The 17,463-nt window shown below is 46.3% G+C and overlaps 1 protein-coding gene across 1 annotated transcript in view; it reads left to right on the top strand.

The window, feature by feature from the left end:
- The window catches only part of LOC121560070 (protein phosphatase 1 regulatory subunit 14B), a 35,402-nt gene extending 19,420 nt beyond the window's left edge, over window positions 1-15,982 (top strand). The window contains exons 2-3 of the mRNA XM_041873124.2: window positions 13,797-13,913; window positions 14,997-15,982. Of these exons, the coding sequence (XP_041729058.1) occupies window positions 13,797-13,913; window positions 14,997-15,065 (186 nt within the window). The 3' untranslated portion in view covers window positions 15,066-15,982. The remainder of the gene's footprint in view (window positions 1-13,796; window positions 13,914-14,996) is intronic.
- Window positions 15,983-17,463: the final 1,481 nt, after the last annotated feature.

Here is a 17,463-nt window from a genome sequence, read left to right as displayed (position 1 = left end):
CCCTGTATATAACCATGTTATTACCTGGTACTCCCTGTATATAGCCATGTTATTACCTGGTACTTCCTGTATATAGCCATGTTATTACCTGGTACTTCCTGTATATAGCCATGTTATTACCTGGTACTTCCTGTATATAGCCATGTTATTACCTGGTACTCCCTGTATATAGCCATGTTATTACCTGGTACTCCCTGTATATAACCATGTTATTACCTGGTACTCCCTGTATATAGCCATGTTATTACCTGGTACTTCCTGTATATAGCCATGTTATTACCTGGTACTTCCTGTATATAGCCATGTTATTACCTGGTACTCCCTGTATATAGCCATGTTATTACCTGGTACTCCCTGTATATAGCCATGATATTTTGACTCATTGTTATTCACTGTGTATTTATTCAATAATTGTTTCTTTAACTCTGCATTGTTGAAGGACCTGGTTAGTCTCAACCTTTTTGTTTACGAAGCATGTGACAAATCCAGTTTGTTCTCTCAGTGCGTTTCGGTCCGACCAGCTAACACTGAAACTATGTCAGCTATGCCGGTATCTCATCCCACTGTGTTTGTAACAGCTTTTCGCTACGTTGCCTGTAAATAAATCTGGCAATGTTTATTTTAGAAGCCAGTTCATACAGGCCCATCTTTACCACGTTGTTGCTGGTAGCAGCCTTTTTATATCTCCCGTTCACATTGCCGGCAAGTTTAGGAGTGGGAGTAGACATGGGCCGATGTGGGTGGACGTCTATTTTTAATATATCTATTGAATATACACCACCACAAAGAAATCCGTTATTATTTAGTTATAGGCAGGTCTTAAGAACCATTTATAAGGCTAATTTTAAATTTATTTTCAAAAGAATAGAATGGCATATTTAGAGTTTATCACTGGTCTGTGCAGCCTATATACCACAGTACATGGCTGCAGCATGCACATGAAATCAAACTTCAGTCTTGTCCTGGAGCAAAACAACAGACGTGCATGTTTGTGAGAGTCTCACCTTTTCCATAGAGTTGGGATATTAGTTTGGAGACCAAAACCGTTCGGACGCTACAAGGCGTTTTCGTGAGAAGACCGATTTTTATCAGGATGTCTCATGGTCTCACAAACACCGCTGTAGCTCGGACACCTTCCACCGCAGATGCGGAAGGCCGACATCGGCGGATGTGGTGGATTGAGACGCAGCCCATGCAAAAAAACAACAACATATCTCTAGCTTAAACCGACAGATTCTGATGGGGATGTATTTATTATTATGCTAATTCTTTTTCCATGGGCGCGGACATCGACTCTAGGGGGTTTAAACAGACAAGACACACTCAGGCTACCCTGATTACAGTCAACACACATGTATTTTATAGTAGGCTAAGAATATAATGAAATATAACAGAATAGAATACAAATAATACTTTGAAACGGAGCCCAAATCAACCCAATGTTTTTTTTTTTATCCACGTTTCATCTTTCTTACCCCCACTCCACTTTGTTAGGGAGCAGGTGTAGGGTCTTACATCTGAGAGTATCTTCATCAACATTTAAAAAAAGAATAGCAATCTATATTTTCAAAATCATGGGAGTCTTGTGTTCATATCTCACAACCTCCGCAGACTTTTGGAGTTGCCGTTACACCGTCGAGCAGACTTTTGGAGTTGCCGTTACACCGTCGAGCAAAACAATAGATGAGCTGCACCACCTCCTCTTAACAGCCAGAGAATGAACCAGATATACAGACGGAGATTCAGGGAAACAAAATCACCTTGATTGATTAAGACAAGTTCACAGGCTTTTGGTTGGGAGTAGGCTTGGGCGATATACCGTACGTTATGAAAATCTGGATACCGCCTCAAACCTAGTTGGGAGTAGACCTAGGCTACTAAGTGACTGGTTGGGAGGAGGCCTAGGTTACTAAGTGACTGGCTGGGAGGAGGCCTAGGTTACTAAGTGACTGGTTGGGAGTAGACCTAGGCTACTAAGTGACTGGTTGGGAGGAGGCCTAGGCTACTAAGTGACTGGTTGGGAGTAGACCTAGGCTACTAAGTGACTGGTTGGGAGTAGACCTAGGCTACTAAGTGACTGGTTGGGAGGAGGCCTGGGCTACTAAGTGACTGGTTGGGAGTAGACCTAGGCTACTAAGTGACTGGTTGGGAGTAGACCTAGGCTACTAAGTGACTGGTTTGGAGGAGACCTAGGCTACTAAGTGACTGGTTTGGAGTAGACCTAGGCTACTAAGTGACTGGTTTGGAGTAGACCTAGGCTACTAAGTGACTGGTTTGGAGTAGACCTAGGCTACTAAGTGACTGGTTTGGAGTAGACCTAGGCTACTAAGTGACTGGTTTGGAGTAGACCTAGGCTACTAGTGACTGGTTGGGAGTAGACCTAGGCTACTAAGTGACTGGTTTGGAGTAGACCTAGGCTACTAAGTGACTGGTTGGGAGTAGACCTAGGCTACTAAGTGACTGGTTGGGGAGGAGACCTAGGCTACTAAGTGACTGGTTGGGAGGAGACCTAGGCTACTAAGTGACTGGTTGGGAGGAGGCCTAGGTTACTAAGTGACTGGTTGGGAGTAGACCTAGGCTACTAAGTGACTGGTTGGGAGGAGGCCTAGGCTACTAAGTGACTGGTTGGGAGGAGACCTAGGCTACTAAGTGACTGGTTGGGAGTAGACCTAGGCTACTAAGTGACTGGTTGGGAGGAGACCTAGGCTACTAAGTGACTGGTTGGGAGGAGACCTAGGCTACTAAGTGACTGGTTGGGAGTAGACCTAGGCTACTAAGTGACTGGTTGGGAGTAGACCTAGGCTACTAAGTGACTGGTTGGGAGTAGACCTAGGCTACTAAGTGACTGGTTGGGAGGAGGCCTGGGCTACTAAGTGACTGGTTGGGAGGAGACCTAGGCTACTAAGTGACTGGTTGGGAGTAGACCTAGGCTACTAAGTGACTGGTTGGGAGTAGACCTAGGCTACTAAGTGACTGGTTGGGAGTAGACCTAGGCTACTAAGTGACTGGTTGGGAGTAGACCTAGGCTACTAAGTGACTGGTTGGGAGGAGGCCTGGGCTACTAAGTGACTGGTTGGGAGTAGACCTAGGCTACTAAGTGACTGGTTGGGAGGAGGCCTGGGCTACTAAGTGACTGGTTGGGAGGAGGCCTAGGCTACTAAGTGACTGGTTGGGAGGAGACCTAGGCTACTAAGTGACTGGTTGGGAGTAGACCTAGGCTACTAAGTGACTGGTTGGGAGTAGACCTAGGCTACTAAGTGACTGGTTGGGAGTAGACCTAGGCTACTAAGTGACTGGTTGGGAGGAGGCCTGGGCTACTAAGTGACTGGTTGGGAGGAGACCTAGGCTACTAAGTGACTGGTTGGGAGTAGACCTAGGCTACTAAGTGACTGGTTGGGAGTAGACCTAGGCTACTAAGTGACTGGTTGGGAGTAGACCTAGGCTACTAAGTGACTGGTTGGGAGTAGACCTAGGCTACTAAGTGACTGGTTGGGAGGAGGCCTGGGCTACTAAGTGACTGGTTGGGAGTAGACCTAGGCTACTAAGTGACTGGTTGGGAGGAGGCCTGGGCTACTAAGTGACTGGTTGGGAGGAGGCCTAGGCTACTAAGTGACTGGTTGGGAGGAGACCTAGGCTACTAAGTGACTGCGAGTGAAGAGCAAAATAATCCACTTGTTAAACTACACAACATGCTGTCAAAATGTTCTGATCAGTACTAATAAATAATAATAAATAAATGATCCAACGAGACGAGATGATCATGAGCAGCATTTACATTTTTAGTCATTTAGCAGACGCTCTTATCCAAAGCGACTTAGAGTAGTGAGTGGATACGTTTTCATACTTTTTCCCATCTGGCCCACCGTGGGAATCAAACCCACAACCCTGGCATTGCAAGTGCCATGCTCTACCAACTGAGCTACACGGGACAGCACTCACCGCAACTTAGCTAACATTTTCTCAGCCCAATATCCAAACGGAGATTCAGTGAAAACCAAAATCTGACATTGATTTGTCATATCCTCATGCTTCTCTAAAAGCAGCGTGAAACTTTAATAGTTGACCACGCGGTCAACTATGGATGACTTTAGGAGTTTCAGTTTGATAAACAATAAAGGCTTTGTCACCAGCAATACCATATATCGGTAAATAAAGTTGGCGGAATGCTAAAGTTGGTGGGAAAACGTCTTGGTTTGAAAGGTATAAGAGCTAACGATTGTGCTGACCTGAAAGTGTGACAAGCACACACGCGAACACACGTGGAAAGTGGCGTTGATAGATCTTTGTTTTGTTAAGATCACCTCAACGTGACCTTAGTCTCTCTACTTCCTCTCGACCTCCCTCCCTTCTTCCTGTCTGGTCGGCTTCTCTATCTCCCTTCTTCCTGTCTGGTCGGCTTCTCTATCTCCCTTCTTCCTGTCTGGTCGGCTTCTCTATCTCCTTTCTTCCTGTCTGGTCGGCTTCTCTATCTCGCTCTCGTATATAAACACAGAAACAATAGAATCGTAGGATCAGTTAGTAGCAGCTTTCACTACACACAGAGAGACTGTCACTATCACTGACATAAAAAAAAAACCTGACTCACAAAAACAGCACTATCAATAGATGTTCCTAAATCTTAATACAGTTTCCTTTTGTTTCTTTAGAGGTGTTGCATCCAACTTATGTCATGCACATAGCAGGGTTATGTAGGGTTATATCAAGCTGTGTATGTGTGTGTCACTGGTCTATCCCTCTAAGCTGCTCCTGCGCAGCTCCCCGATGGAGAGAGCTCCCCGATGGAGAGAGCTCCCCGAGGGACAGAGCTGCCCGAGGGACAGAGCTGCCCGAGGGACAGAGCTCCCCGATGGAGAGAGCTCCCCGATGGAGAGAGCTCCCCGAGGGACAGAGCTCCCCGAGGGACAGAGCTCCCCGAGGGACAGAGCTCCCCGAGGGACAGAGCTCCCCGAGGGACAGAGCTCCCCCCAGGGAGAGAAGCACGAGATTTGAACTTCACTCAACTTTCTAAAGTTTTCCGTGTCACGGGAGTCTTGTGTTCATATTTCACAATGTTTCCCTTTATAATAATAATAATAATAATATGCCATTTAGCAGACGCTTTTATCCAAAGCGACTTACAGTCATGCGTGCATACATTATTTTTATTTTTATTTTTTTTGTGTATGGGTGGTCCCGGGGATCGAACCCACTACCTTGGCGTTACAAGCGCCGTGCTCTACCAGCTGAGCTACAGAGGACCACTTTACTGTGGCAATTGTGATCGCATCAACACGATATTAGCCACTTTCATTGAAACATTGAAACATACCAAAACAAACTATGCAAGCGATTTTGTTGTAGGCAGAAAGCATCGGAGTAGGATTCTATTGCACACGCCTGTACTATACACTGACCGGTGCGGCATAACCAATCAGAGCTGCAGTAAGCCTGTATGCAAATAGACCATTGCCATATATGGATCTGTGCCATTTACTTTGAACTGGACTGTGTTTACAGCATTAGCGGTCTTGAGTAGATGCGCTTGTTTTGAGATCAAAGTGAGAGCTGCATGTAGCCACGTGTGCACATTTTGTTAATATCCTTTGCTAGTTAGTGAGTTATTAGCCCAGTTATAGATCATTTGTTCATATCCTTTGCTAGTTAGTGAGTTATTAGCCCAGTTATAGATCATTTGTTCATATCCTTTGCTAGTTAGTGAGTTATTAGTCCAGTTATAGATCATTTGTTCATATCCTTTGCTAGTTAGTGAGTTATTAGCCCAGTTATAGATCATTTTGTTCATATCCTTTGCTAGTTAGTGAGTTATTAGCCCAGTTATAGATCATTTGTTCATATCCTTTGCTAGTTAGTGAGTTATTAGCCCAGTTATAGATCATTTGTTCATATCCTTTGCTAGTTAGTGAGTTATTAGCCCAGTTATAGATCATTTGTTCATATCCTTTGCTAGTTAGTGAGTTATTAGCCCAGTTATAGATCATTTGTTCATATCCTTTGCTAGTTAGTGAGTTATTAGCCCAGTTATAGATCATTTGTTCATATCCTTTGCTAGTTAGTGAGTTATTAGCCCAGTTATAGATCATTTGTTCATATCCTTTGCTAGTTAGTGAGTTATTAGCCCAGTTATAGATCATTTGTTCATATCCTTTGCTAGTTAGTGAGTTATTAGCCCAGTTATAGATCATTTGTAGTCAGCAATAGGGGAGTGATTGCTTCCTACAAGAGCACAAAATGTGTCCATTTCTAGACATCTTTGAAAAGCCAGTCAGGTAAATAGCTTTTTATTTCTTAAAGGGGCAGTGTTGTATTAGACAGGCTTGAATAAGCTAAGTAGCCAATAGGCAGAGGGTTGCATAATTTGTCTGATTCTCTGTAATAATGGTATGGGAATAATAATGCAAGTGGTTTCTTGCATCAAACAACACAAACATTTTCAGTCACCACCTTGTCTGGAGAACAAGTGGATAAACAGGTTCATGTCAAGTCCTGCATGTTTTTTTTTTTTACAGGATATTGAAGGCCTACATTGAACACCAAACATTGGCTGCTACTGGAGGCTGAATGATAGAACAGAACATTTTTCCATGTTAAAATGTTATGGGATGCATTTTCTCCATTGTTTTGATGGTAGGCCACTCTGGTAGGGACTACATTATGATCATATAGCCACAGTAGCCTACTTGGCCACTGTTAAAACTGTAACTTAAAGCGGGTACAGCCTCAGTGTTCACAGTAAACACGCACGCCGGAAGTTGCACAGAATTTTCACAACCTTCAAGTTTGTGCTCAGCAGACCTGAAATTTGCTCAGTGCCGGAAACAATTAGAGGGAACATTGGTCATGATCTGGGGGTCATGATCTGGGATCCCAGCTGTATCATCTCAGAAAGACAACGTGTGTGTGTGTGATGTGGGTCAGATTGGTACGGTAACAGACACACACACACACACACTAGTGTTGTCACGATACCAGAATTTTGTCTTAGATACCGATACCAAGTTTAGTATCACGATACTCGATACCAAAATGAAATGATACCACAGCAACAAAAAAATACTGTATTAGCCAAAGTCACGGACTGGCACTTGATCCAGACAGATCTTTTGAGTTCAATATCATTACATTAGAAACTGTAGATATTTTTTTTTTATGTATGCATTAATGAATCAATTATACAATGAATTTGACTAGTTTCTTTACCAATCTAAATACATAACAACATAATGGTAATAATTTATTTGAATGGTAAATCTCTATTGATAAACTGGGTAAATCACAATACAGGTGAATGCATATTCAATAAGAGTGTGTGCATTGAGTTTGTTTTGGCTGATTTCATGATGAAAAACAATCCTTCCATTTGGGACTTATGTTACTGTACTGATCAACAACATTATTTTATAAAATCTATTTTATAAAGGTTTGTATGCATTTTCTTTTTTATTAACAATAATAAATAAATCCAAAGGTACACAGGTATGCATAATGGGCAGTGGGGCTAGGGGCGGGGCTAACCCTTTACACAAATACCTTTTAGGGATATACACATCTATAATTTTAACATCTTTTTTTGTTGGTAAAGTATTTAATTGTCTTAAAATATTGTTCAATATCCTTTTGTAAAGGAATAACGTTTTTCTTTTGATTATTACATTTGTGAATATGACATTTGGCCAAAATAATAATGAAATCAATTATTTATATCATAGGTAAATTATCCAAACAGTACATCTCTTCATAGCAGGGTCAAACAGTACATCTCTCCATAGCAGGGTCAAACAGTACATCTCTCCATAACAGGGTCAAACAGTACATCTCTCCATAGCAGGGTCAAACAGTACATCTCTCCATAGTAGGGTCAAACAGTACATCTCTCCATAGCAGGGTCAAACAGTACATCTCTCCATTACAGGGTCAAACAGTACATCTCTCCATAACAGGGTCAAACAGTACATCTCTCCATAGCAGGGTCAAACAGTACATCTCTCCATAACAGGGTCAAACAGTACATCTCTCCATAGTAGGGTCAAACAGTACATCTCTCCATAGTAGGGTCAAACAGTACATCTCTCCATAGTAGGGTCAAACAGTACATCTCTCCATAGTAGGGTCAAACAGTACATCTCAGTAGACGACGTGAGACACATTTGACAGAAGTACGGAAAGACACAGACAGACTCACACACACACAGACAGTCACACACACACACACACAGTCTCACACACAGTCACACACACACACACACACACACACAGACACACAGACTCAGACAGACACACAATGCCAGCAGCCTGCAGACACACAAACGTATAAACCACGCTGCAATGCACTGCCTGTTGTCTCGCATCTACACAACACACTGACCAAGAAGCAATACACTCTGCCCGGTTGACACACTGACCAAGAAACAATACACTCTGTCCGGTTGACACACTGACCAAGAGACAATACACTCTGTCCGGTTGACACACTGACCAAGAGACAATACACTCTGTCCGGTAAACACACTGACCAAGAGACAATACACTCTGTCCGGTTGACACACTGACCAAGAAGCAATACACTCTGCCCGGTTGACACACTGACCAAGAGACAATACACTGTCCGGTTGACACACTGACCAAGAAACAATACACTCTGCCCGGTTGACACACTGACCAAGAAGCAATACACTCTGCCCGGTTGACACACTGACCAAGAGACAATACACTCTGCCCGGTTGACACACTGACCAAGAAACAATACACTCTGCCCGGTTGACACACTGACCAAGAAACAATACACTCTGCCCGGTTGACACACTGACCAAGAGACAATACACTCTGCCCGGTTGACACACTGACCAAGAGACAATACACTCTGTCCGGTTGACACACTGACCAAGAAACAATACACTCTGTCCGGTTGACACACTGACCAAGAAGCAATACACTCTGCCCGGTTGACACACTGACCAAGAGACAATACACTCTGTCCGGTTGACACACTGACCAATAGACAATACACTCTGTCCGGTTGACACACACAAAACATAAAGATGCTCTCTCTCACAGACAGACATGTGATTGTTAGAAATGCATCGTAGACGCCGGTAGAGAAAGATCTTGTTCTCTACAATAATTCTCCTTTTGACTCTTTCCTTCACTTTCTCTCTCTCTCTCTCTCTCGCCGCTGACCCTCTATTTCCTGTGTCTCTTTCTCTTTATTTCTCTCTCTTGGTGCCGCCCTCCTCCCCCATCTCTCTCTTGGTGCCACCCTCCTCCCCCATCTCTCTCTTGGTGCCACCCTCCTCCTCCATCTCTCTCTTGGTGCCACCCTCCTCCCCCATCTCTCTCTTGGTGCCACCCTCCTCCCCCATCTCTCTCTCTTGGTGCCACCCCTCCTCCTCCATCTCTCTTGGTGCCACCCTCCTCCCCCATCTCTCTCTTGGTGCCACCCTCCTCCTCCATCTCTCTTGGTGCCACCCTCCTCCTCCATCTCTCTTGGTGCCACCCTCCTCCTCCCTCTCTCTCTTGGTGCCACTCTCCTCCCCCCATCTCTCTCTTGGTGCCACCCTCCTCCTCCATCTCTCTCGGTGCCACCCTCCTCCCTCATCTCTCTCTTGGTGCCACCCTCCTCCTCCATCTCTCTCTTGGTGCCACCCTCCTCCGCCATCTCTCTTGGTGCCACCCTCCTCCCCCATCTCTCTCTTGGTGCCACCCTCCTCCTCCATCTCTCTCTTGGTGCCACCCTCCTCCTCCATCTCTCTCTTTCTGACTGACTGACTGACTGGTAGCACATGTTGTGTGGAACATTCTTTGTGTCGGCTTACCTCAACCTCACCCCAGCTTCTGTCTGTCTGTCTCACCTCTCTCTCTCTCTCTCTCTCTCTGTCAGGCTCTGTCTCACCTCTCTCCCTCTCCCTCTCCCTCTCTCTCTGTCAGGCTCTGTCTCTCCCTCTCTACCTCTCCCTCTCTCTCTGTCAAGCTCTGTCTCACCTCTCTCTCTCTGTCTCCCTCTCTCTCTCTCTGTCAGGCTCTCACCTCTCTCTCTCTCTCTCTCTGTCAAGCTCTGTCTCACCTCTCTCTCTCTGTCTCCCTCTCTCTCTCTCTGTCAGGCTCTCTCACCTCTCTCTCTCTCTCTCTCTGTCAGGCTCTGTCTCACCTCTCTCTGTCTCTCCCTCTCTCTCTCTCTCTCTCTCTCTCTCTCTGTCAGGCTCTGTATCACCTCTCTCTCTCTGTCTCTCCTTCTCTCTCTCTCTGTCAGGCTCTGTCCCTCTCTCTCTCTCTCTTGTCCCTCCCTCTCTCTCTCTGTCAGGCTCTGTCCCTCTCTCTCTCTCTCTGTCCCTCCCTCTCTCTCTCTGTCAGGCTCTGTCCCTCTCTCTCTCTCTCTGTCCCTCCCTCTCTCTCTCTGTCAGGCTCTGTCTCTCTCTCTCTCTCTCTCTGTCCCTCTCTCTCTCTCTCTCTCCCTCCCTCTCTCTCTCTGTCAGGCTCTGTCTCACCTCTCTCTGTCTCTCCCTTTCTCTCTCTCTGTCCCTCCCTCTCTCTCTCTGTCAGGCTCTGTCTCCCTCCCTCTCTCTCTCTGTCAGGCTCTGTCTCACCTCTCTCTGTCTCTCCCTCTCTCTCTCTCTCTCTCTCTCTCTGTCAGGCTCTGTCCCTCTCTCTCTCTCTCTGTCCCTCCCTCTCTCTCTCTGTCAGGCTCTGTCTCTCTCTCTCTCTCTCTCTGTCCCTCTCTCTCTCTCTCTCCCTCCCTCTCTCTCTCTGTCAGGCTCTGTCTCACCTCTCTCTGTCTCTCCCTTTCTCTCTCTCTGTCCCTCCCTCTCTCTCTCTGTCAGGCTCTGTCTCTCTCTCTCTCTCTCTCTGTCAGGCTCTCACCTCTCTCTCTCTCTCTCTCCCTCTCTCTGTCTCACCTCTCTCTCACTCTCTCTGTCAGGCTCTGTCTCACCTCTCTCTGTCTCTCCCTCTCTCTCTCTCTCTCTCTCTTCTGTCAGGCTCTCACCCTCTCTCTCTCTCTCTCTCTCTCTCTCTCCCTCCCTCTCTCTCTCTCTCTGTCAGGCTCTCTCTCTCTCTCTCTCTCTCTCTCTCTCTCTCTCTCTCTGTCAGGCTCTCACTCTCTCTCTCTCTGTCAGGCTCTGTCCCTCTCTCTCTCTCTCTCTCTCTCTCTCTCTCCCTCCCTCTCTCTCTCTCTCGTCAGGCTCTCTCTCTCTCTCTCTCTCTCTCTCTCTCTCTCTGTCAGGCTCTCTCTCTCTCTCTCTCTCTCTCTCTCTCTCTCTCTCTCTCTCTCTCTCTCTCTCTCTCTCTCTCTCTCTCTCTCTCTCTCTCTCTCTCTCTCCTTCTCTCTCTCTCTGTCAGCCTATGTCTCACCTCTCTCTCTCTGTCTATCCCTCTCTCTCTCTCTGCTGCTCTGCTTAAATCCTTAAAACCCTTACATCTACTTAGCTCTAACACACACACACACGGTTCCCCTCCTTCCTTTACCACAGCTAAATGCGTTTACTCAGTTTGAATTTCACTGTGTGTGTGGTTAGGATAAAGGACAGAGAGAGAAGTGTGGCTACATCCAATGTGTATTTGAGTCTCAGCAATGCATTTTGCCTTTGCTTGTGTGTGTGTGTGTGTGTGTGTGTGTCTATGCGCCTGTGTGCTGTGTCAGTGACAGCTGGCTTAGGCAGCCCTGACCGAGGGAGAGGGGGAGAGAGAGAGAGAGGGAGAGACTGCTCCTGTAATTGGCTATTGGAGGAAAAAGCCATGGAGATGTATTTATATCCTGAGGAACGACAGAGGGAGGGAGGGGGAAGAGCAACGGAGAAAGAGGCAGGGAAAAGAAAGAATAGTAATTAGAAATGTGATATAAAGGGATAGGAATAGAGAAGAGAGGTTGAAGCGAGAGAGAGAGAGAGAGAGAGAGAGGAGGGGACAGAGTCCAAACCAACTATGCATAGAATGAGTCATTCAAGAACACATCTGGGTGTGTTTCAAATGACGGCCTGAAAATGTGCACTACTTTCTATAGTGAGGCAAGATGCTGAAATAACATTGAAACATGAAAGCTGTCTGGTATCACCTGTTATTATCCTCTATCATGTTGTATCCTCATGTCAACTCAACTCTCCCCCTCTTTTTATTAAGAGGAAGCCATACCAGAGTTGGAGATACAGTGCATTCCGAAAGTATTCAGGCCCCTTCACTTTTTCCACATTTTGTTACGTTACGGCCTTAATCTAAAATGGATTAAATAACTTTTTTCTCCCTCAATCTACACAAAATACCCAATAATGACAAAGGGAAAACAGGTTATTAGAAATGTTTGCAAATGTATTAAAAATAAAAAAAACGGAAATACCTTATTTACATAAGTATTCAGACACTTTGCTATGAGACTCGAAAATTGAGCTCAGGTGCATCCTGTTTCCATTGATCATCCTTGAGATGTTTCTACAACTTGATTGGAGTCCACCTGTGGTAAATTCAATTGATTGGACATGATTTGGAAAGGCACACACGCGTTTATATCAGGTCCAACAGTTGACAGTGCATGTCAGAGCAAAAACCAAGCCATGAGGTTGAAGGAATTGTCCATAGAGCTCAGAGACAGGATTTTGTTGAGGCACAAATCTGGAGAAGGGTACCAAAAAATGTCTGCTACATCGAAGATCTCCAAGAACACAGTGACCCCCATCATTCTTAAACGGAAGAAGTTTGGAACTACCAAAAAATAACCTGTTTTTGCTTTGTCATTATTTGGTATTGTGTGTAGATTGATGTTTTTTTATATTTTTTTTATCCATTTTAAAATAAGGCTGTAACGTAACAAAAAAGCTCAAGTGGTCTGAATACTTTCCAAATACACTGTAGATGTTGATTCACTCATTCCTCATACCCCCCCCACCCCTCCTCCTCTCTTTTTCCCCGAATGACAGGAGGAGGCGATACCAGACTCATCCCCCACCCTCTCCTCTCCTCTCTTTCAGGAGGAGGCGATACCAGACTCATCCCCCACCCTCTCCTCTCCTCTCTTTCAGGAGGAGGCGATACCAGACTCATCCCCCACCCTCTCCTCTCCTCTCTTTCAGGAGGAGGCGATACCAGACTCACCCCCCACCCTCTCCTCTCCTCTCTTTCAGGAGGAGGCCATACCAGACTCATCCCCCACCCTCTCCTCTCCTCTCTTTCAGGAGGAGGCGATACCAGACTCACCCCCCACCCTCTCCTCTCCTCTCTTTCAGGAGGAGGCGATACCAGACTCATCCCCCACCCTCTCCTCTCCTCTATTTCAGGAGGAGGCGATACCAGACTCATCCCCCACCCTCTCCTCTCCTCTCTTTCAGGAGGAGGCCATACCAGACTCATCCCCCACCCTCTCCTCTCTTTCAGGAGGAGGCGATACCAGACTCATCCCCCACCCTCTCCTCTCCTCTCTTTCAGGAGGAGGCGATACCAGACTCATCCCCCACCCTCTCCTCTCTTTCAGGAGGAGGCGATACCAGACTCATCCCCCACCCTCTCCTCTCCTCTCTTTCCAGGAGGAGGCGATACCAGACTCATCCCCCACCCTCTCCTCTCTTTCAGGAGGAGGCCATACCAGACTCATCCCCCACCCTCTCCTCTCCTCTATTTCAGGAGGAGGCGATACCAGACTCATCCCCCCACCCTCTCCTCTCCTCTATTTCAGGAGGAGGCGATACCAGACTCATCCCCCACCCTCTCCTCTCCTCTCTTTCAGGAGGAGGCGATACCAGACTCATCCCCCACCCTCTCCTCTCTTTCAGGAGGAGGCGATACCAGACTCATCCCCCACCCTCTCCTCTCCTCTATTTCAGGAGGAGGCGATACCAGAGCTGGAGATAGATGTGGATGAGCTGCTGGATATGCCCAGTGATGATGACAGAGGAGCCAGAGTTAAAGATCTACTGGTAGACTGTTACAAACCTACTGAGGTACGTTAGTTAGTCCACTGCCTTTCTCATAGACACAAAATCATTAAGCCTTATCTGCCTGCTGGGCAAAACCGGAGAACCACAACGGGAAATACATGTTTCAACGTTTTTTTTGTGTGTTTTCCTGAATGATTTTAAATGCATTGTATCCACGTGTGGTTGAATTGTGTTTTTGTCAAATACATTTAAAAACAATTGTCCACAAACGACCCCAAGTCCCTACCCCCTAGACTAGGGCTATCCAACCCTGTTCCTGGAGAGCTACCCTCCTGTAGGTTTTAACTCCAAACCTGTTCCTGGAGAGCTACCCTCCTGTAGGTTTTAACCACAGGACCGAGTTTGGGAAAAACCCTGCCCTAGACACGTGTAGATCTGAGAGGATTTGGATAGGTGTAAGGAATCTCTCCACCCAGCTTATCAGTGAGCACAACATCGTTGAAAATACGTATTTTCTATGTCTTTTCAACGTCTTGCACTCATGGGTTATTAGTGGACAAGATTTTAAACTATGGAACTACCACCATACCTATCCAATTAATTTATCAGGGCTGTTCAATGTCAGTCCTGGAGGGCCCAAACCCGTCTGGTGTTTGTTTCTACCTGGTAGTTAATTGCGCTCACCTGGTGTCCCAGGTCTGAACTGGTCCCTTAATAGAAGGAGAGGACGAAAAACCAGAAGTGTTTTCCAGGACCCACATGGAACAGCCCTGTTTTAGGTCTACATGAGCTCCCTAAGAGGCTAGGTGTTGTTCCTGGACGGGCCTCCGTCTGTCTTTTGAGTCCGCCATTTTATCTATGCATGTTTAGACTTTGTACCAATGGTGTGTTTTGTCCCTCTTCTCTCCCTGTAGGATGTTTTTTGTCCCTCTTCTCTCCCTGTAGGATGTTTTTTGTCCCTCTTCTCTCTCTGTAGGATGTTTTTTGTCCCTCTTCTCTCTCTGTAGGATGTTTTTTGTCCCTCTTCTCTCCCTGTAGGATGTTTTTTGTCCCTCTTCTCTCTCTGTAGGATGTTTTTTGTCCCTCTTCTCTCCCTGTAGGATGTTGTTACTAATGGTGTGTTTTGTCCCTCTTCTCTCCCTGTAGGACTTTGTGTCTGATCTGCTGGATAAGATACGTGGCATGCAGAAACTCACCACCCCCCAGAAGAAATAACCTCAACCCTGTCTCACCCCCTTCTCTCTCCTCCCTCCCCCCAACCTCACCCCACAGAAGAAATAGGAGCTTGGCTTCCTCAGAGATGGAGGAAGAGGGAGGAGGAAGGAGGAGGAAGGGAGGAGAGAAGGGGCAGAGGAGTAAGAGAGGTGATTGAAGCAGCCAATCAGATCTAAGCAGGGCTTATGACGTCATATCCTGTGGTTTTATTTTAATATTTTATTTAGTTTACATTTTATTTTGATTGAATTTTTTTTAAGGGGTTTGAATTGTTGTTAAATGATCATACGATCGGTCATATTTCTCATGTTAAGGTGATGCCAGCGAACATAGCATACGATAATGTAGCTGTAAGCCAAGCCCAGGATATATTCTAATGTTTAGTAGTGGTGAGTTTTAGGATGAGTTCCAAATGGCACGTTATTATCTTTTTTATAGTCCACTACATTTCACCAGGGCTCTGGCCAAAAAGTAGTGGACTAGGTTATAGGGTGCCATTTGGGATTTAGAGATTTAAGGATGGGACCGGCTCCTGTGTATAATACAGTGTGTACGTAGCTGTGTGTTTGTCGCGTGTGTGTGTGTGTGTGTGTGTGTGTGTGTAGTCTCGACCCACAGTGAAAACACACACACACACACACACACCAGGGGACTTGACAAAGTGACCTTGTTTCTGTCTAGTTCTATTTCCCTCTTTATCACTTTTTAGTTTATTTGTTCTGTAAAATATTTAATGCTCCATAGTGTGCAGTGAAGGGCTTTTTCAGTGAGGACTCTTGTAGAGGGTTTTCAGTAGATCAGTAAACCAATGAGGGAGAGGGGGGGAGGGGCACTGTGTAGTGGAAAATGTGTCTGGATGTGTTCATCGAAATAGCCACACACACACACACACACACACACACACACACACACACCACACAGCAGAAACACAGACCACAGCTGCTGCTCCTTCATGCTCACACACAGATGTGAACACTGGTAAACACACACACACACACACACTGGCACTCTCTCGCCAACACACACACAAATGGGAAGGGGGGGTGAAAAATGTAATCATTGAGAGAGAGATAAATGGAGAAAGAGAGAGGGAATCAGGGGTCTTACTCTTCGTGGCTTGGCTGCCTCACAAGGCCTTAGTGTTGCCAATCATGCAGCTCTCTCACTCACCCCATGTCTCTCTCTTTGGCCCTCCCTCCTTCCTCTCTCTCCTTCCCTCCCTCCATCCCTCTCTCCTTCCCTCCCTCCATCCCTCTCTCCTTTCCTCCCTCCATCCCTCTCTCCTTCCCACCCTCCTTCCCTCTCTCCTTCTCTCCGTCCTTCTCTCCTTCTCTCCTTCCCTCTCTCCTTCTCTCCTTTCCTCTCTCCTTCCCACCCTTCTTCCCTCTCTCCTTCTCTCCTTCCCTCTCTCCTTATCTCCTTCCCTCTCTCCTTATCTCCTTCTCTCCTTCCCTCTCTCCTTCCCACCCTCCATCCCTCTCTCCTTCCCACCCTCCACCCCTCTCTCCTTCCCACCCTCCATCCCTCTCTCCTTCCCACCCTCCATCCCTCTCTCCTTCCCACCCTCCATCCCTCTCTCCTTCCCACCGTCCACCCCTCTCTCCTTCCCACCGTCCACCCCTCTCTCCTTCCCACCGTCCACCCCTCTCTCCTTCCCACCGTCCACCCCTCTCTCCTTCCCACCGTCCACCCTTCTCTCCTTCCCACCCTCCACCCCTCTCTCCTTCCCACCCTCCACCCCTTTCTCCTTCCCACCCTCCACCCCTCTCTCCTTTCCACCCTCCATCCCTCTCTCCTTCTCTCCTTCCCTCTCTCCTTCCCTCCTTCCCTCTCCTTCCCACCCTCCATCCCTCTCCTTCTCTCCATCCCTCTCTCCTTCCCACCCTCCATCCCTCTCCTTCTCTCCATCCCTCTCTACTTCCCACCCTCCTTCCCTTTCTCCTTCCCTCCATCCAGCCCTCTCTCCCTCCATCCCTCCATCTCTTTTTTAATAACTGACGTTGCCTTAGGTCTTTATTGAAGTTACAAACCAAATAAAAGGAGACATTCATTTTTAACAGAACAATTTTTAAACAACAAAAAAAACACGACGAAATGTTTCCGTTTCTCTTTTACTCTTCCTCTTTTTAAAAAGGAGATCCTGTTGTTGTTTAGGAAAGAGGCCATCTAGAGGTCATCTAGAGGTCATCTAGATCTCTCTGGATGCAAATATCTATTCTAGGTCAATTATTACTGTGTGTATTATTACTATTATAATACCTAGTGTACGTCCCAAATGGCTCCCTATTCCCTATATAGTGCACTACTTTAGACCAGAGAATGGCACCCTATTCCCTATATAGTGCACTACTTTAGACCAGAGAATGGCACCCTATTCCCTATATAGTGCACTACTTTA

Source organism: Coregonus clupeaformis, unplaced genomic scaffold (assembly GCF_020615455.1).
Source record: "Coregonus clupeaformis isolate EN_2021a unplaced genomic scaffold, ASM2061545v1 scaf2927, whole genome shotgun sequence".
In the NCBI taxonomy this organism is placed as follows: Eukaryota; Metazoa; Chordata; class Actinopteri; order Salmoniformes; family Salmonidae; genus Coregonus; species Coregonus clupeaformis.
The sequence above is the reverse complement of the archived record's forward strand: the minus strand, read 5'-3'. Positions and strand labels throughout refer to the sequence as shown.